The sequence below is a fragment of the Cyprinodon tularosa genome, unplaced genomic scaffold (assembly GCF_016077235.1).
Source record: "Cyprinodon tularosa strain WSP-4 unplaced genomic scaffold, ASM1607723v1 ctg286, whole genome shotgun sequence".
Taxonomy (NCBI): domain Eukaryota; kingdom Metazoa; phylum Chordata; class Actinopteri; order Cyprinodontiformes; family Cyprinodontidae; genus Cyprinodon; species Cyprinodon tularosa.
The window spans coordinates 1,644,277-1,664,969 of NW_024038992.1; the positions used below are offsets into that span (position 1 = coordinate 1,644,277).

The 20,693-nt window shown below is 37.4% G+C and overlaps 2 protein-coding genes and 1 long non-coding RNA gene across 3 annotated transcripts in view; 1 reads left to right on the forward strand and 2 right to left on the reverse strand.

The window, feature by feature from the left end:
* Positions 1–239: 239 nt before the first annotated feature.
* LOC119787061 lies at positions 240–2,098 on the reverse strand. The gene is made up of 4 exons (XR_005281280.1): positions 2,009–2,098; positions 1,834–1,907; positions 1,138–1,220; positions 240–932 (listed from the first exon to the last, which is right to left on the reverse strand). It is a non-coding gene; the product is annotated as an uncharacterized LOC119787061 (long non-coding RNA).
* A 4,197-nt stretch (positions 2,099–6,295) lies between these two features.
* LOC119787045 (transmembrane protein 179-like) lies at positions 6,296–11,444 on the forward strand. Its single transcript, XM_038290665.1, has 4 exons — positions 6,296–6,649; positions 7,576–7,713; positions 7,794–7,872; positions 7,963–11,444. Exons 1-4 carry the CDS (start codon positions 6,348–6,350, stop codon positions 8,134–8,136), a joined length of 693 nt encoding a protein of 230 aa, XP_038146593.1. The 5' UTR covers positions 6,296–6,347; the 3' UTR covers positions 8,137–11,444.
* Positions 10,912–20,693, reverse strand: part of cunh14orf180 (chromosome unknown C14orf180 homolog) — a 33,034-nt gene continuing 23,252 nt past the window's right edge. The window contains exons 6-9 of the mRNA XM_038290664.1: positions 20,334–20,442; positions 16,335–16,498; positions 16,086–16,218; positions 10,912–13,099 (exon numbers count right to left, since the gene is read on the reverse strand). Coding sequence (XP_038146592.1) covers positions 12,894–13,099; positions 16,086–16,218; positions 16,335–16,498; positions 20,334–20,442 — 612 coding nt within the window. The 3' untranslated portion in view covers positions 10,912–12,893. The remainder of the gene's footprint in view (positions 13,100–16,085; positions 16,219–16,334; positions 16,499–20,333; positions 20,443–20,693) is intronic.

Sequence of the window (20,693 nt, forward strand, 5' to 3'; positions counted from 1 at the left end):
TTCATCCAAGGGTTTATAATTGATAATTTTAATGGATGAACATAAGTAGAATTAGCATGATTACATTATTGTAAATTAAAAAGGATCTCTCGGTTTTTAATGCATGCACAAGGTTAAAAGGTAGTTTGAAGAAAAAAAAAAAGATCCTTATCAACAATTAATCAAACAAGGAGTTTCTTTATTTCCAGAAATGATATTTACACAGAACATTAAATAAAAAAAAATAAAAAAACAAGGACTTGGGTTCGAGTAAGACAAAAGAGTTTTGAATATATTTTAACAAGATAAACTGTTGAAAAACAAAAAAAACAAAGTTAAACCAGACAAAGAATATTGTTCTCTACTACAAACTTTATGATGATGATAATGAGTTTACAAATGTCAACCTTCTGGGATGCTTCTGGGCAAATGTGTCTATGATTTTGTTGATGTCTAACTGAATGTCCTTGTGCACATACAAAAGTAGCAAAGCCAAAAACCTTTCCTGTCCCATTGTTGACCTCAGCAAAGTTTTCACTGCTTTAAGACCCGAGTTAGCACGTTCCACAGAGGCACTGGTAACAGGTATGACTGACAGAAGGTGAAGAATCATATAAATGTTTGGGTAGCACTTCATATTTGTTATCTTTAGAATTTCAGGGAGAGAGCGGGGTTTTTCCACTGATGATGACCACTTTGTGTGCCACAACTTCACTTCCTGCCTGAATGTTGATCCTTACGGTAGATCATCTTTATATAATGTAAAAATGATAAAAAGTCATACTTGTCCAGCCAGTCCCTCTGGCATGTTTTTTTGGTCACCCCACTGGCTCTTCGGTTGTCTTTAAATTCTCTGGCAGGGAAATTGAAAGATTTGGGTTTTCTGGTCTGAAGAAGCTGGAATTTTCCAGAGTCATCCATTTCACTAATCCGGTCCTTGGCCTTTGATATATCTGTAATAAGATTGATATTTACATTGTCAATTTTACATGGGTGCTGGTGGAGTTGTAAATCTGCCTACATGAAGATTTTGTATAGTCTTGCTTTATTATGAAATAATTATTATAAAATGTAAGATTTCAAGATTAAGCAAAAAAGTCAATCATGTAAAACAAAATTAGTTGTTTTGACATTGAAAAAAATACAACTATTACTAACCTATGTCGTAAGTTGTTTGGGGCAAATCTGCTTGGTTGAGCGCCGGCTCTTCAGTTGTCTTTAACACGGTCCTTGTTGTTCATCTAGAAAAGTAAATAATTTTTGTGATCAGGTAAACCTTGTAATCTCAGGAGGAGCCACAAAACAATTTAATGTTGTGGTTTTATCGTAAATTATTAAATTCACTGAACACATTTCACCAGGTGCACAAAACTGAATTTACTTAAAAGTAAATTGTATTTTTATTGTAAAATATTAAATGCACTGAAAACAAATAACAGCAGATTTGTAGTTATCATATCACAATGTTAACAAGACTCCCTTAGACTCCAAGCATGTGCTTAGAGCATTCATTGATTTGGATCCTTACCAATTGATAAAAGTTAGTAATGTTTTCGTAAAGGATACCATTCTTATTTTAACAGTACAACACATGTGGTACAGGTTTAGACCCAAAAATACACACTACAAAATAACTATTGTATGCATGTCAATGGCAACTAATGTTGCTTATTTTTGTTAATTGTACACTCTTTTTATTACTTATCAAACGCTGCAATTTTTATAACTTTCCCGTTACTGGTTAAAGTATTCCTACAATTGCATTACTTTGCAACTTTAAACAACTTGTTTATCAACAATCAACAATGTTGATAATGTTTTCTCATTATCAACATTTTCTAGCAATCATCATACCTTTTATCTGTGTGTCTCCAATATCTGAACGTTCATCAACGCTGTGGTCATTTTCTGTAGTTGTGCCAGGTCCACTGAAGAATAGAAAACAAGATATAAACATTTCAATCTGTGTTATTTAGATTATAGACATAAGCCTTTAGAAAATAAAGTGATAAAGTTGGTTTCTACTTACCCTTTTGTTGGATTGGACCAGAATCTTAAAAGAGATGGCTGTCTGGCTTTCTTGTTTGGCCTTAAATCTTCCAGGTCTCCTCGTGCTGGCAACGACGCTATTGTGGTATGGCAAGCCGATTGGGCCAATAATCGTCCGTACAATAACGCGCAGTTCCAACCCGTATTTTATGCGGGTGCGCGTTTTTTACGTCACCGCGCGTTTCCAGCCACCAGCCACTGCAAAAAGCCATGGTTAAATTGATGCCATCTAATAAACAAAACCTTAGTCAGCAAAGTTGCTAAAATGTAAAAACACTAAGATTTTATTTTGATGAAATTTAAACCTAGAGAGTCTTTTTGTGAGTAGATACATACAATGATGGCGTAAAGTTTTTGTAACTATTTTCTGCTTTAAAGGAAAATCAACAACATATGAGTTTCCGATACATACTCATATAGAAAACTTCAAAAGGCCATAACAATAGGTTGGTGAGACTCTCTGTCATTCAGGTAATAGTCATTCCAATAAAAATAAAAAAACAACAAAAATCCACTGGACTTTGTATCCAAGTTTGAAGACGTTTCACTTCCCATCCAGGAAGCTTTTTCAATCCAAAATGTGAGAAATAGGGTTGAGTTCGAGTGGCTTAGAAAACATGCAAGTTGAACCCGGCGAACGGGTCCTCCCCTTTGGAATAAGGGTCATTTGGTGTCTTTGTTAACCTGTAATACCCGATACCTGTTTGTGTCTCTGAAAGGGGGGTCGTCAAAGGGAACTGTTGGCCTAGCTGAACATGCAAGTTGTTCAGTTCCCCTGTGTGGGGTTGGGGGTAGCGATGATAGAGGGAAGGAATCAACTCAATAGCTGAATTATAGGTTTTTTAAAAAGATGGAAGCTGAGTGAACCCCTTTTGTTCAAGGTTGTTTTTTCTTTCTTAACATAGATGGCTTCCTTCACACCCGTCTCAAACCACCTCTGTTCTTTGTCCAAAATGTGAATATTTTGGTCCTCAAAAGAATGTCCTTTGTCCATAAAGTGTAGATGTACCGAGGAGTCTTGTCCCGAGGAGGTCGCTCTTCTGTGTTTGGCCATGTGTCTGTGGAGAGGCATTCCTCACTGCATTGAACTGCATACACCACTCTGTTCATTTTTGGTCTGGGGGTTTGTCTTAAGGATGCACCAGTCTCTGTTTAAGGGTCTTGATAAGTTTAAAATGTACTGGGATTTTGTTTTAGGAGACATAACAATAACAATACCATTATTTTGCCATAACAATACCACAGTAAGTGATGTTGAAAGCTTCTCAGTGCTTTGGAATCAAATTAACTCTCAGGCCAAAACCTCTCACACACAAACATAACTCAAGCTAATCTGCAAGCTGATAACATCATGGAAATCAGACTGCAGAGCTGCGGCAAAATGACACCAGACCTAAATCACACACCAGGCAGATAATGCAAAATACTGCAGTTTGTATGATGGATACAAATAGCCTCCTGTTATCGCCAAAGCGCCCATATAAATGCTTGTATTTATGTCCTATTGAATATTGTAAAACAAACTGCAGGAATACTAACACATCCAGAGGTAAAATGAAACCATGGAAGCCCTTATGATGAAAATGAGCTGGTTGTGCCCCTTCACAGCAAATTCTTCAAAATGGCTTTCCTTTTTTTAAACAACAAAATAACTATATTTTTCCCCCCTTATTTTGTTGTTTAAAAAAGAAATAAAGGTGTCTTTTATAGAAATATATATTTTTTGACATTCTGCAGGAAATATCTTTACAATAAAGCTGGTTATAGTAAGACGTTTTAAAAATAGCAGCTGGGTTTTGGCCCACTGTAGGGCGCTGTGAGCAGTAAATGTTAAACCAAGGGGACAAAGACACCTTGGTCAGCTTAGCAGATGGGCTCATTGGAGCATGTAAGATGGCTGCGACAGGCAGCTACCTGCCCTTCCCCAAAGACTGTCACCATTTGTAAACAGGTCATTACTCTTATTTGTAAGTATGCATTGGACAATGTGTCATTGAGCATCAAAGAATAACTCTGATGACCGGTAGCTCTCCCAACAGAACCTGATTGTTTTCTATTTGTTCTAATTATTATTTTTAAGATAATAAATCTGACGACACCCCTTGTAAAAATTCAAATGTATATTAAAATGTTGTTTTAGGACGAAACGTATAGTTATTATATATAATCATGTAACATTTCTGGTGTATTTATAGGAACCACATGTGGCAGGGCATTATAAAAAAAGAACATGTATGAAACACGGAGGCTGGATAATAAAGGAAAGATGGCAGACAGAGCACAATAGAGTTGGCAACACTATAATCCTGCAAGGAGTAGAAGAAACCGAAAGGCCAATGTGATAAATAGCATGTGAACTAGATGCTTTAGCACTAAAACTGAGTGGGGATATGCACTGAGGACCTGAAGAAATCTGATGCAGAAGGGTCTATCCTGTAAAAGCTAAAAAAAAAAAAAACAAAAGAAAAAAGAAATTACATAAAGTTCTTATAGTACAAAGCATTCGTAGCAGGAATATCAAAACTGCAACTTCATAAGGAATGCAAAATATTGTCGGTACTTATGACACCTTTTCAAGTTAGGGGATTTCAAAGTTCTAACACAGCATTCACTCATTCACGCACACATTCACATACTTGTGGTGATTAGCTACACTAGCCACAGCTGCATTTGGGCACACTGAGAAAGGCCAGGCTGCCCTTTACAGGCGCCACCAGGCCCTCTGACCACCATCAGTGTTGTTACCCAAGAACAGAATGACTGAGACAGACCAATATGGTATTTCTTTATTAACTCGTAACATTTTAAGAAAATAAATATATTTTTAGCCTATCTTTTAAAGCAATTTAACTTCTGTTGGGTACTATAAAATAAAACAATAATAGCAAAAACTGCCGTTTTACACCCTCAGTCGGGGGACCACCAGGAATTTGGGGCCTAATGAAATACATTGATATTACCCCCCACACAAAAAAAAAATGTATGCAAGCTTTAAAACTGTTATAAAGATGCACTAAAGAGTATCATTTACATTGTTAATGTAACTTTTACTGTAAAATTTCTACAAAGGAAATGTATCATAATGTGGACAAGTTAAATATAGCTATAAGGTTTCACTATACCCTTATTGAAGGACAGGTTATTTTGATACTGGGCATGGGAACTAATTTTTCATTCCTGTATATGTGTAATTAATAAAAACATGTAGTTGTGGTGTGGATGCTTTAGGCTGCTCATGAGAATGATCAAGATTTATAGATGTCTTTTAATGGTATAAATTGGTAGAATATACAGACAGTGGTGTCAAGTAACAAAGTATTTGCACCTCGTTACTGTCCTTAGGTGTCTATACTTTACTACATTATTTTTCTTCCTACTTCTGACTTCTACTCATTACATTTTCACACAAGTATCTGTACTTTTTATTCCTTACATTTTTAAAACAAACTTTACTCGTTATTCTTGGCTTTGGTTTAATTTCTATAAATATTTATTTCATGTTATGTGTGCCATCCAATGAAGATCATTGGCGCCATCCACATCTAGTGAAAACTAGTGTAATTGGATGAGTCGCATAACGCACTCATTGGTTAGCTAAAGGAAATCATCAGAAGCAAGCAGGTGTTCTTTAAACTGCAAACGCTAATTGTCTATGCCATGCTATGATGTCAGATTCAGAAAAAGATGTTGAAATGTCTGAAAGGCCAGACACAGGCGAGAGAATTTCAAGAGATGGAGACCAACAAGACGTCCCTCATCCTTGGTCCTATCTCAAATAATTTTATTTTCGAAATAGTCGAAAAATCGAGCTTTCATTTTATATAGTAGCATCTGCCTGTTTTTTAAAGGTTACTTTATACTTTTATACTTTAAGTAGTTTTTGGAGCTCATACTTTTTTACTTTTACTTGAGTAGAGGTCAAGTTGATACTTCAACTTTTACCAGATTTTTTTTTTAACTGCAGCATCTATACTTCTACTTAAGTAACAAATGTGAGTACTTTTGACACCACTGATATTATAATATGATAGAATAGAATATATGTTCTTTTTGGGGGCCCCCTCAGTCAAGGGCCCTTAGAATCTGCCTAATCCCCCCCTTACAGCGCCCCTGCTCTCAGTGGAATCCTCCTCAGATGTCTGGGATGTGATCAGCTGTGGAGGAGTCCATCTCCACGGTCTGGATGGAGAGAAGATGGAGAGCCCTGAAGGCCTCACTTCACTCATCCATTTGCGTCACGGCGCATCCTCGGATGCTGCGCCTCCGTCTCCACTGCGCAGCCGCACTTTCTCCGGGAGGCAGCAGGCAGAGCCGCCAAGATGGCCCTGGATAACCTGATCTTCGCTCAGTGCATCCTCTATTTCCTGGCCTTTGTGTTCGGCTTCATCGCCGTTGTGCCGCTGTCCGAGAACACGGAGGACTTCGGTGGGAAATGCCTGCTTTTCACGCGTGGAATGTGGCAAAACGAGAACATCACCGTGTCTAAACAGCGCTTCATCGTGGATGAGTGGGGACCAGAGTGCTCCTGCAGCTTCGTCACATTTGTCGGGATTGCATCCCTCATCCTGTCCGCAGTGCAGGCGTGGAGGCTGCTGTTCTTTCTGTGCAAAGGACACGACGAGTGAGTGATGGTGCATAATCACCTTTAGAAGCGCCTCACGAGTTTCCATAAAACCTAAATCTATGTAGCCTGCAGAAATATCTGAAAACGTTTATGTCACAATTTGAAAATACATCTACCTGTACACCATGTAGTTATCTTTCCTGGAAACTGCAGAAAAATGCTGCACCTCTTCAAAATATATATAAAAAAGAAAAAAGTTTACGTTTTTAAAATGACACATCAGCTATAAAAGTCTTCTAACTGAAAGACACCCTCTTATCAAGGCTGTATCATAATTATCAGGTTTTATTACTTTGATGTCTTGAAAAGTTTAGTGGAAGGAAAAAGTGTGTAAAAAAAGAAAAAAAAAATGAACAGGCAACAAATTAAGCCAATATTCATTTGTTGGTCAACCCTTTTTTAGGAGTCTGCTGGGATAAACCAGAAAAAGTGTATTAAAACTCAGTGCTATGAGTGCACTCGCTTCAGCCACACTCAGTTTGGGAATTTTATGTTGTATTTGTTGGCTATGCATCCTGTTAAAACTGTCTTGATCCCTATTGTCAATACATCTTTTCCTTCTCATGCCTTTCCATTATTGCTATAGTTTGACACAGCGTTCAGTTTATTTAGCGATGACTTTTGTGGTTCTTATGTAAACAGCTGTCAGCTTGACCCCTGTTAAAACAGCATATTTCCCTTAAATGTTTTGGCCATAGAATTAATTGAAAAACTAAGAAAAAAAAAAAGGTTTTCTGAGAAAGGGTTTATATATATATATATATATTCATCATCACTATAAAAGTTTTACATTTTTATTCTTGTTAAAAAAATCTCATTTTTTTATTTGTTTTTGTCAATTAATTTTAATTGAACATGCTCCTGTATTTAAGCTTCAGAACGAGTTTAGAAACATCTTCAATTTTTTTTCTTTCTCCTTGCAGCTCATTTTTCAATGCCTTCCTCAACCTGATGATCAGCTCCCTGTTGATGTTCACAGTCTTCCTGTCCAGCACCATTGTCAGTGTGGGTTTCAACCTGTGGTGCGACTCCATCACTGAAAGCGGGAAGATGCCTAACAGGTGACGTATGAGCACACAATCGGCGGCTTTCAGGCCGATGCCTCATACAGTCTGCTTTAATGTCTGATCAATCTTTTTAGCTGCGAGGAGCTGCAGGACATGGATCTAGAACTGGGCCTTGATAATTCCGCTTTCTATGATCAGTTCGCAATAGCTCAGGTAAGGAATCTGGTTTCATACAGAAGCTCAGCCAAACAGCTTAATGATTATTCAAAATCCGGTCATAAAATGAGGATGTCTCTATTTTAGTTTGGCCTTTGGGCTGGCTGGCTCACCTGGCTTGGGATCACAGTGTTAGCCTTCCTGAAGGTCTACCATAACTACAGACAGGAGGACCTGCTTGATTCCCTGATCCAGGAGAAGGAACTGCTGCTTGGACGCTCCTCACGCGGCGCCTCGGACCTCAAGACTGGCCTGATCTAGAATCTACTGGCTGAAACACTCGCATCTTACTCATACAGCGCTGGTCACAAGTTTAGATGCACCTATCTGCTTTAATCTCATGCATTTGAACCTTTTTTAAATCATAGTGTACTAATAATACATAAAACCCCTTTATTTTAAAATCAATAAGATGCACAATTTCTCTTTGACCTGTTAATGGTCCAAATCCCATGAACATTGAGTAACGTTTGTAGCCTTCAAAAGCTTCTAATTTGATTTTGGAAGGCTCTTCTTAGCTGAAATGATGGACTTTACTTATACAGGTTAGCTTCCAGGCTCCAACCAATGTTTTTAAACACAATGTATTTCCAGTACTTATCAGGAACTACCTCTGATCCTTGACAGATCCATACCATGAGTAAGGAGATCAGTTTAGTCTTAACTGTAAGCTCCTCACCAACTGTATTTTCTTCCATGAAAAACCCTCCTCCTCTCCTTCCTGGTGTCCTCCCAGTCAACATGCTCAATACCAAACATGCGAGTTAACCTTGTGCCAAATCCTCTGGAGCTAACAAGGCCCCACTGAGGGACCTCTTTTGTGTTCTTTGACATAAATTGCTACATTTTATTGGCTGTTTAGCTGCATATGCATTGAACAGCCATGCTGTTCTGTTTACATACCATTTCATGCACACGCTGGTTGAGCTGCTGCTTAACAAATGCTCTGTTCACTATTCCGGAATGTCACCAGTTCACTGCTTATTCCTCGTAAAAATGCTCTAAATCATTCTATTGCACAATTAGTCTATTGTCATCATGACAATATCGCGTCGTCTCATAATACATCGTGTAAAAAGCATATTTATTACCCACACTTAGATCAATTCAAGCGTAGTTTCTTTAGGGTGAGAACTTCCCAAAATCTCTCTTCCCAAATTTCTGTTTTTCCATTTATGATGAAAATGCTAATGGCGGAACCAATCTTGCACCAATTTAATTAACCCCCCTCGAGATAAAATTACAGTGAGTTATTTTAATTTTATCTGAGGCTTATGTGAGAGATCACGATCTTAAGACCCTTAGGTTTAAGCTTGGTTGAAAGGTGGTTTTGGAAAGGCTGAATGAGTTCTATGTAGATTACAGTTTATAGACAGATGAAACGAATATTGAGCTTTTTACCTGAACGTCCAGGATGAGAGAAAGTAACAGCTTGCTTAGCCTGGCATTATATAAGGTGAGCAGAGGCATGCTGATATTTATCCGACAGACAGATGTTTAGATGTGGACGACTCCTCTCCCCCCGCCCCCTACCATCAGGTTTAGGGATGTTTGTGGAGCCCAGTTGGCTAGAGCCTAATGAATTCAAGCCGCTTGCTTCAAGGCACTGACTCATCCATGTGGCCGAGGACAGGATGACTCGCCACCGGGGTGTAGGTCTGTAATTATACCTGAATGTGAGGCTATAATGACTAAAACCTATAAGAGAAAGTCTTTACTGCAATGCAATAAAAATAATGCATGCAAATCTAAAATGTGGGTGGAATAATGTAGAGAGATGACTAAATCTCAACATTATCACGAATAAACAACCAAATGGTAAAACATCGACATACACTGCAAAAACAATATAAAAATTGGGAAAATGTCCCTGAAATAGGTGTATTTACTCTTAATTTGAGTAGGTAAATAAGATTATCGGCCAATTAAATTACTATTTTACCCTAAAAATAAGATAATTAATTATTAAGCACTTGAAATAAGAGGCTGTTCTTGTTTTTCTTATATATTTTTTTATATAAATATAGGGTGTCTTATTCTACTGGCAGTGTCTCACATACCTGCTCAATTCAAGACAAAAATATCTCTTATTTTGGTAAAAGTTGACTAAGATTTAAAATTTCTGCAGTGTAGGTGGTTGTTGTAATAGAACATTGATACAACACATACAAACTGGCTTTGGAATAAAGCAGCCAAAAATCATAGGTTTTGAAAAAAAAAAAAAATTCAAATATCTTGGAAAAAAACTAAAGAAAATAGTTTTATATTTACCCTCTATTTTTATAGTAATAAATATCGGTTGATTTTAGAAAACAGGTGATTAAGATTGATTTTTTTTGTTTATTGAGGTGAGTTGCCTTTTAATTCCTTAACTTTAAAAAAAGGTTAAGTGTGCAACTAAAAGTCAAAAAATGAAAATGCCAGTTGTTGTGACTTTATTAAACCTGTGACCAGAGCTGTAAGTTTTCATCCGCCATACGATTCACCAACGTTTGCCTGTGGAGACAATCCAAATCAATTGGCCTCTGCTTCCATTGAATGCAGATCAAGTCAAATGGATCATTTTCTCCTTTGAATAAAGCTTAAATTTAGTCAAGATATGCAGATCTTGATTACCCAAAGCCAAATGTTTACACAACTATTTACCTGAAATATAAACTGGAGTTTTCTTTAATTAATTTTATCATATTTAACCACTCAGTATTATTGAGGAAAAATTTGGTAAAAACAAGTTTCTTTGTAAAACTTTTGCATGGTACCCATTGCATGACAAAATAGAGATGTTTCTTTAGATATAAAGATAATTATTTTTTTTTTGGTCTTCAGATAGATTTTCTCCTTAGTTATGCTTTTATTTTGAAAAAGTAGTGAACTGAGAATCATTTGCATGCTTAAGCAAAGTAGAAGACGTTGCGCTTCATGCTACAAAACATTATATTTTACTACTCTGGCATATGTAAATGTATGTATACCTGCATGCCTTTTCTTGGCATTTAATCACATCTTACAAGTCAGGAAGAGCACAAGCAAGTTATGTGACTTTGATAGGTACACTTTTATTTAAAACAATTGAAATCATAAAACAACATGAAATAAGAAAACCCTCTATAAAGGCACTTCTTTCAAAGTGACCATAAATGTTGAGACAGCAGTAAAAAGCAGCTAAGTGTGCATATACAAGATGTAAGTTTACTGGGAATCCATTTTATTGCTATGGTCAATTTAGTTTGACAGTACTGAGCTGTGAGTGTTTCTTTTTTTTTTTTCCTCTGTGCAGGCATAGCTTTACCTTTTATTGCTTCAAACCTCAAATGTGAGATCTCCACAATCAAACACAATCACGTTGATTTCCCTGAAACCTGCCATGCAGAGAGCACTGCTCTAATGGAAACTGTGCTGTGTGTTATTGCTCATAACGAGAGGTATGTAGGATGTGCATCACTCTGCCTTTCGATTCCCATTTGTTCCATTCGTGTGCAAGTTTGGCTGCTTTTCTGAATTTCTTTCATTCAGTAAAGGGACTCATATCTAACTCATACCTTCAATAAATTCAGTATCTGTTCCTGATAGATCTCTGTGTTTGGCCTCTGTTGCATGGTATGCGAGTGGGAATATTAAAACAATTCAATTGGATTCGGCAGAACATTAAAGGTTTCAAAATAGTAAAAAAAAAAAAATTTAAACATTTTTGGGATACTTGCATTGATGCAGAAAAACAGTGGAAGATAGACATATATGTCACACTTGGGAATTAAGGGTAAAGCGTATCGGCATTTGGGGTGGGATTGTTTAAACTGTTCTTATACAGTACCTTGAAAAAGCATTCAGCCCACTCCCTCACATTTTGTCACAGTAAAACCAGAGACTAATCATTTTCTGGATGAAAATTGATATTTTCAATTATTTCTTTACAAGTAAAAATGTGTCAATTAGTGTCAAAATTTTAATTGGTTGCAAAAAGTTTTATTTAGAGGGAGCAAGAATAAGTTACAAAATATGTGTTCAGCCCCTTTTACTCTGATACTCAAAAGAAACCTGTAAGATTAAAAAAAAAGCTTAAAGCATTCAAAGGTGTGACGTACATTAGCATTCAATTCATTACTCTGTTCCCTCTATACCAAATCTAAAGGAACCAATGCATGTAGCACCTATTAAGTTTACATGTATATAAACATAAAAGATGCAGCATGAATTCCAGTTCTGAATTATGCTCTAGTTTTTCACTTTAAAATTCTAATGAACAGACAAAACATGAGGGGAAAAAAAGGGGCATGAAAAGGCTTTTACAAAACACTGCAGTTTGGGTATGTTCACTTTGACTAACTATAATGTGCCACACATTTTTATACTCTTGAAGAAACACAGTTAAGAAAGAAGAATGTGTTTTCTACCTCATTTAAGCCCGTACTGCGAAGTGATGTAGCCCTGTGTTCACGCGCTAACGGATCGGAACCAGACATGCAATCCTTGGCCCTGCAGAAGGGCACTGCTGCATCATTTTCAAACATCTCTACATTCATTTATATGGAAATACAAGGCTAAATACTGATAGCGATAGACCTTAGTATATTGAAACATATATACACATTCAGTTGTTTGTGATATATAACATACAGAAATAAGTGTTTTGTTATAAAATAAATATTTGCATTCCCTGGAAACATCCACTCACAGGCAAAATACTTTAACCTGAACTGAAGGATCAAACCATCGTGGGGATCATGTGAACATTATTCTTGCAATTGTGCAAAATGTTTTCACAACCAACACATGGAGTGGCATTTCCAAACTGTAGTGCATATACTGTATAGATATATACATACAGAAATGAAAGCTACATGTTTCCAACATTAAATATATTCCCTTTTTTCAGTGGGGGAGGGGTGCCATTTCTCGAGCCATGCAACATGGCGGAGCTGTTTATAGGCCTGGGCACCTTCAAAGGTAAAAAAACAAACAAAAAAACAACAACTGGGGGAATAAAATAGCTCCACGTCTCCATCTGTGGTCTGTCACAGTCACTGCATGGTCAGCCATATCCAGCAGCCCCACAGCAGCTGCTTAATGTGCACCAGGTAGACAGCCAAGGCGGCCTCCAGCTCCTCGCATGCTCTTTGCGGCCGCCGCCGATCGGTGCAGTACATCGCCACACCGAGGAATGACATCAGTAGGAAGAGACAGGTGAACAGGGCGAGATGTGGGCGAGTCGGCGTCGTCTCATAAGCTGGAAAAGGAGATCACATTTGAGTTGTTTTGGATTGTAAATGAGAGGTATTTGTATATTCAAGTAAACAAAAGACTTTCATTTCAGACCTAAGGAGAATAGAAAGGAGCTTTTTACAGCTGGTTTTCTACAAACAAAGGGGAAATAACACCAGATGTAGGACCCATAAACCTTTAAGTACCAATAGCATGAATAATAAACAAGCCTTTCAAACTTATTTTTCGGAGATACAACAATCGCATCTCTTAAAAACAGGTAAAGTTATAATGTTCGATTATACCGTCAGATAGATCTGCAGTCTCTGATGGGCTATACATACATACAATATGTTTTATCAATGAAAAAGGAGCTTTCTAACAGTAAAATATCAAATAGATATTAAGTCACTTTTTGCTAATAGAAAAGGATGAAGCGAGCATTAATGCTTCAAATACCTGTGCAGGTGATATAGGTAAGATCTGGGGAAGAGGATGGGTTTTTCATCACATACCAATGAATATCTTCCAAAGGGATTCAAGAGAAGGAAAAAACAAAGAAAAAAAAGAAAAAAAACGGAGTGCCTGTGGCGCATAGCTTGGGCAGGGAGTCGACAGCCAAACCATCTAACAAATTGCAGCTGTTTGTTTGTGAGAACAATGTTTTTCATGTGTGAAAATACCTTTTGTTATCTTTAATATGTTCAGTACGACTCATCAGCTGCTGTCTGGACATCGTGTTAGATAATTAACAGAATGCTTATCCATAGTAACTATAGGCTTCAGCTGAGACATACTTTTCCCAATAAATTAGAGAGTGTTTGTCTTCAATTTCACTCTAAACTTGTATCAATATTTGAACCTCTGTGTGGCTTGAATTAACTTTAGGGGACCTTAATGGTGGGGAAACTTCAGACTGACTTAAGCAGGGCGTACACTGTGCAATTTTTTTCAATCGTTGCACGCATCTACTGCTCACACTGTACGATTAACCTCAGGGTTTAGTCGTACAGTGTGAGTTCACAGCTCATGATTTATGTTCGGCCCGACGCTCTGATGCGATCTACCTGCTCACACTGCACGACTAAAAACCACGTCGGACTGAGCTCCACAGTGAGATGGCGCTGCTCTGTAGCTCTCTATCCTGAAGCCAAACAAATAGAAGGGGAATATAAAGCTCACTATAGTGAACCGCGCTGCCTTGGCAATTTGTGCAATTTTGTGCTGAGGGTCCTAGAAAGAAAGGGCGACAATGTATTTGGAAAAAGGACTTGGCTGAGCAGGGGTGGCTGCTGCTGTCTGTCAATTTTGCAGACGGAGCTGCATTTCACTCATTGCATCCCTGCCATGCTGCTGTGTTTATCTGATGGGAGGAATAAATGCGCACTGAACAACTTGCCCACGACTGTCGGGCATTTAATTTCTGACCTGGATCTGCCCAGCATTGATACTCTGAACAGATTCCTGATCGGGAGGTGGCCGTAAGAGGCTGATCGCCCCTCGTAACCCCCTGTACACAATACGACTCACAATCAGGCTGAAAGTCGGGCCGATCGAAAGACTGGAAAATCACCCCGAAAATCGCACAGTGTACGCCGGGCTTTAGAGTTAGAGAGACTGCGTAGGAAGTATTCTGGAATTAGGTTTGACTGCTTCAATTCTGAGGCATATTTAAATCCTTGCATGTAAAACAAATGGATCATATGGAGTAAGATAAGACTTGAACAACCAATGCATGGTTTGATAATATTAAGTAGGTTCTGCTACAAAGTTGAGGGGAGGAATGTAGTGACAGACACTTCTGTTCAGAGTATCAATGCTGGGCAGATCCAGGTCGGAAATTAAAGTGTCCATCAGAGCGTGTTTGGCACCATAGTGGTGAAGTAGGTGCTGACAGGGCTCCCCACAGCGCGCTTTAAAACTCCTACATCGAGTGTGGGCTGTCCGGTCTGAAATTCGACCTGCAATCACTGCTTTTGTTCCATTGCTTTACACACTAATGCTGGAGCTTCTCTTTCCATAAGTAACCTCATCTCTTTTCTAAGTGTCCTAAGCTCTTAAAGTTATATAAAAACAATTCGGCAAAGTCACGTCTTAATGGAAATGGGTAGACTTGTATAACCTTTGACCAAATTTATGTCATAAATAGAATCATATTGTCTTGTCGGGCAGACAATAATTCCCTCTCAATGTTTATTGCAATAACATTTTATCTTCTTTATTAGTGATATAACTTTCCAGATATTTCAATAAAACTTTACAGTCGATTTCACTGTCACTGACTAAAACTCGGGGTTTTCTGTAGTTTGTGTTTTGTTTGTTAAAGCAAATATTTCTAAAATGTTATATTTCTAAAAGTTCAAGTTCAAGCAATACCAAAAATTATGATACATGCCATTTCATTACTGTATTTTAAAAATCAAATATTTCAATACAACACATATGAATACAAATTATTTGAATGTGTGGATTGTATGTGTCTTATACAGTTTGTATTTCAGATTAGAAAAAAAATGGGTAAGAATCTGTGATTAGTTTGACCAAACTGTGCATGTGGAGCAAAAAATGCTTTTAAAATCACCACATAAGCTAAATATTGTGATGATCTTTTGATAGATCTAAACAGAGTGCAGTGCTGTTGGTGCTCCCCATGCAACTTAGTGATCCAGTTAAACAAACTTACCACCTAAAGGGTCACAGTAAAAGTCTGTGAAGCCAACAGAGAATAGGTTTTGTGTCAACAGAAGTCAACTTAATTGACACACCAGCTACAAATCAGTTACTGCAGTCTTACTTTTAACTAAGGAATTTATGGAATGCCATTTGCATGGCTTGATTTAATTACTTTAACATGTTCGGACTCTAATGGTTCAATGCTCGAGTGCATTTACTTAATTAAATTCCTGTGAATGTGAAAATGGCAATGACAAAAAGCCAGGGAAGAATTTTTCAAATTGCTTAAAGCTATGAGTGACTGCACTCTGGAAACTGTTAAAAGGGATGTTTCTTACCATGCACTGTGGTCTCTGGCTCCCTGAATCGAACCCTGCGCTCGCCTTTCCGTCTGTGGCTGGGCTCTGTGTCTGACCCATTGTTGGGACTTGGCCTTTTTAGAATGGAGGTAGGAATTTTGCCGCTGGTCACCTGTATTAAAGTCAACTCAAGGTGAGTAAATACGCTACCTGCAAGGAGAACATTTTAAAAGCCAAAAAACCCCAAAAACAAATATGTTTATTTTGTAAACAGGTCCCAACCCCTACCTTATGTGTGAGTTTGTCTTCGTATTGGTGGTGGGAGTCTTTTCTGTGACACACCTCAGAAATTTTCTCGCGATGGGAATGATGAAGACAGTTGACGGTGTTTTTGAGGGACTCTGCAGTGGCAAAGCGTTTGGAAAGTGCCGACACACACTGGCCCAGAGAATCTAAAGAGAAAACCATGACCACACAGTCTGTGAGCAGGGAGCTGATTAAAGAGGCTGAGGTTAAGACAGAAAGGGAGCTGGAGGTAAAACCTGCAATGTGGAACATGCAAATAAGTCCTAGACCAACTGCCATACTGTTAACCCTTGCCTGCCAATATCGTTCAGCAAGAAAACAGTATCTAATATCTAGGGAGGGATTAACAAACCATGAAAATGCAACAAAAAAGAGAAAAAGTTGCTGAATATCTGAGGAATAAATATATTTCATGTATATTTTCATTCTTTTTATCTCAATAAAAATGGATCTCAGGTTGTTTAAAACTGTTGCACAGGACCAACAATAAAAGTTCTTGAAACTCTCACAGCACAATTTGATCTCCCACACAAGGTGCTCCTAATGGTATAACTTTAATGAAACTTTATTAATCTCACACTGGAGAAATTCACCTCTGCATTTGACCCATCCCCTTGGGGAGCTGTAGGCTGCCATTGTGCGGCGCACGGGGAGCAGAGTGGGGTTAAGGGTCTTGCTCAGGGTCCCAGGGTGCAGGCTGTGGGGATCAAACCAGGAACTTGCAACCTTCTTAGAGCCTAAACATGTGATATCTCCTTTGCTGATACTTAAGCACTGAGAAACCACTTTTAATTAATTATTTCCAAACTGTTTAAAGTATTTCATAGAGTAACTAGGCTTTGATCTCGGACTGTAACAACAAAGTGTTTTTTTAAACCAAAAAATTTTACTTGCCAAGTATAAAAATCAACCATTTCTTTTATTTTAAGGTGAAATAGTAAAAGGTGTTAATTTAATGAAATGCAGCCAACATTTTGTCTAAAGCAGAAAAGTTATAAATTACCAGGAAAGAATCAAACTACCTTTTAGGAAGGAAAAAAGCCTTTTTAATTTCTAAACTATTTATTTGCATATTTCTGTTTGTTTGCACTTCTGTCTGTTAAGTAATTGTGGAATAGTATCAGAGTGGAAATAAAACAATTTCCAGAAAAAAAGCAGTTAACACAGATTTAGAAACACCCATTCATCAGTGAAAATTCTGTTACTTAGTTTTTGCTTTATGATAATTGGATTTTTGAAAAAAAAAATTGTAAATCAGTATAATAACTGCATATTATGGAGAATTGGGGTTGAACTGGTGTATCCCCTTCATCCTCTTTATTTCTCGGTTATGTGAAGCAAATCAACATCACAAAAAATTTTTTCCCCTTGTTTAAAAAAAATATATTTTGCAGAATGTTTTCAAGTTTAAAATAAACTAATAAAATATATATTTAAATAAACTTGAACTGAAAATTTTGTTTATCTTCTAGATTTTACTGTACATGATATACGGTACTGCGACTCAAAAAGCCAGTGGTTATCTCTGTCAGTTGTTTGCTATGTGAAGGTCTATCAGGCAGAATAAACCTAAAAATAACACAGATATTAAAGGACGTGTCACAGGGGCATGTTGAAGTCAACAAGCAAAGATAAATTCTGGAAATGATCCAGAAGGTTAAGCTTGGATTGAGTCTCCATGCTGTCACAGGCACTTCAGGGACATGAGTCATGTCTCTATCAGTGTCGATTTCTTATTATTACTCTGAAGGCTAAACCTCCCCTGCTTATTTCCTAAAATTACTGGTAAAATATGTTTAGTCAAACAAAATAAATGTAGTCAATAAGCTATATTAAATATGCGCTAATATGTGCCTGATTTCATGATTATATTGTGCATTAATCAGCTGTTGAGCCTCAGTCTATTGAGGTAAGCAGCGACCTGCCCCTGATGCTGATTGGCAAACATATTTAAGGATTTTTGACTGTTGTGGCGAGACAGAAAGGAGGTTTTCCTCATGATTCCAGTGGGAAAAGTGATCAGTCAATCAGAACACTCATCTTGTGCAGAACTCTTGCCGTGTTTTCCGTGGAGTTTAATATTTCAGAGTGCCTCACAAGTGTTTTTTTTTACCCGTTGTAGAGATGTGTTTTTTTTTTTTTGTTTCAACATTAGTTAATGCATTATTTCATGTTTGGATTTAATTAACACCATTGAGCCTCCCCTGTTTCAGAGAGCAGCAGCCGCCACTGGTCTCTATTAATTAGCAAAGTAAATTTAAATCAATATTTTCAAGAGCCTTGAGGTGGGGGCTGCAGTTGGCACTTTCGAAGGTGCATCCATTTTACACACAGCAATTTATGCACAAAAAATAAAACATCGCACCCACTTTAATCAAAACCGACTCAAGTTTTTCTTTGCAGCTAAATGATCTTAATCCAAAAAGGAGCTTTTTGTACAAATTAATTTGTAAAATCCTGCTTAAACTTGATACAGAAATAATAGATTTTAATTTTTAAATTAAATTTGGGTTTCTTTTAGTTGACCCAGGCAAATATTAAAAAAGATAATCTATCAACCATGGTAAAAGGATACAAATACGTTTAAAATATTTTAAAATTATTTTAAAAATGATCAGATTATAGAAATTAATAGGGGGAAATATCCAAATCAACCAACAATAAATGAGGTAACTGGTGTAAACCTTTTTCAGGAGTCGCCTCCCTACCATAACTACCCTAAGATCAATTTAACCAGGAGTGTGGTGGATGGGGATATTTTTGATTATGTGGCATCAGTAATGATTGTAAGGTAACCTGTTTGGATTATCTGAGGAGTTTCAGTGTGTGGGTGATGTCTACTGTTTTGCTTTAAGCTCTGGATTTTTTATTATTATTATTATTATTATTTTTTTTTTTCTTTTTTGTGCCTTTGATCATGGCTCGAACCTGTGGATTCGTTTTATGGTGCATTAAAACTGGTGTTTGAAGATCAATATCACTAAAAGGATCTTAGCTGCAGCTTAGACTGAAGTTCTGATCAGCGAGCACATCAACAAGAATTCCCCTATTCAGCTGCTCAGCGACTCAGTTTGACTGTCGTCGACAAGGAGGTCATAAAACAACCTACAACAAAATCTAAAAACTGAGGACTTCACTTTCCTCAGCTGAATTCAGAGTACATGATTGCACAATGACAGAGTCGTTCTAACTGGCAAGAAAAATTGCATAATGTTAGAATGAAAAGGTCAAGCCTAATGTTGACACCATCGAAAACAAAATACCGTCACGTGTTTGAAAACAAACAATAAGAAAAACACAAAACATATTGATGATCCTCAGGGCTTTTGGTAAAATAATTGTGGACTGTGAAAAAAATTAAATGTATAAGGAAAAGCAGTAACATAGACCCATCTATTTAACTCATATTTAAGTCTCTTTCAATACTAAAAAAAGATTTATGCAGAAGGCAGGCAAGATTTTTTTGTGAACTGCGACCTCTCTTTTGTGCCTAACATTGTAAGTTAGCTGCTGTTACGCATCCCTGCCTCCAAAAGCTGACCTAGCAACATGGATAGTTTAATGTATCACTCCAGCGGCAAATAAAAAAAAAAGAAGAAAGATGGGGGGAGAGTCTTTGCTTCTTCAAGTGCAAGCAAGGCACACTCACAGCGTGACAACATCATGGCCTCAAACTGTCGCATAGCTACATATTGGCTTTTGTTTCCCATAAAACCATTTCTGTGTCCAACACAAGTCCAGGTGTTTATTAATTCAACATTTTCACTAGTTGACATATTCTCTTGAGAGTTACTAAAGAACTACAGACCTTCTGTGTAATGTGTGTTTTAATGGGCTGTACAGGCGTCTTCCAGAAGTTACACACCCTTGTTTGATTTACATCAGTTATTAAAGGAGTATATTTCCAGTATCAACGTTGTACCATTTCTCTGGAAAGAGCCCTGTGTTTGCTTTGCTCCTGCACATCATTCGAGAGTTTACCTGAATATTCCGTCTTCCCGATCTCGGCATAGACAGTTGCCATGAGCTCCAGGCTTCGGGCTGTTACCGGATGATCGTTACCATAGGTTCTCTGGTGAATCTTTGTAGCCTAAATCACACAGAGAAATCCAAATTAAAATCCTTAATAGTGTTCAATAATATCAATATCAACAAATTGTGCTGTTATTTTTTCCATTCCCATCACTTCCTTAACTCTTTCCCACCAAAGGTCGGTGCTCGGGGGTTGTGGCTTTAGCCAGAAGATTGTTATTATTTTCTTTGCCATCATAATCAGTATTTGAATAATTCTCTATTTAACAATGCTCAGCAGGAATGTTTGTAAATCTAGGTTCAACTTTT

What these genes read in the sequence shown, in the direction of transcription:
- LOC119787045 (XM_038290665.1), top strand. Translation starts at nt 6,348, where the DNA reads ATGGCCCTGGATAACCTGATCTTCGCTCAGTGCATCCTCTATTTCCTG. An exon ending in CTGTGCAAAGGACACGACGA is followed by an intron (nt 6,650 to 7,575) that starts GTGAGTGATGGT and finishes TTCTCCTTGCAG; the next exon opens with CTCATTTTTCAATGCCTTCC. An exon ending in AGCGGGAAGATGCCTAACAG is followed by an intron (nt 7,714 to 7,793) that starts GTGACGTATGAG and finishes CAATCTTTTTAG; the next exon opens with CTGCGAGGAGCTGCAGGACA.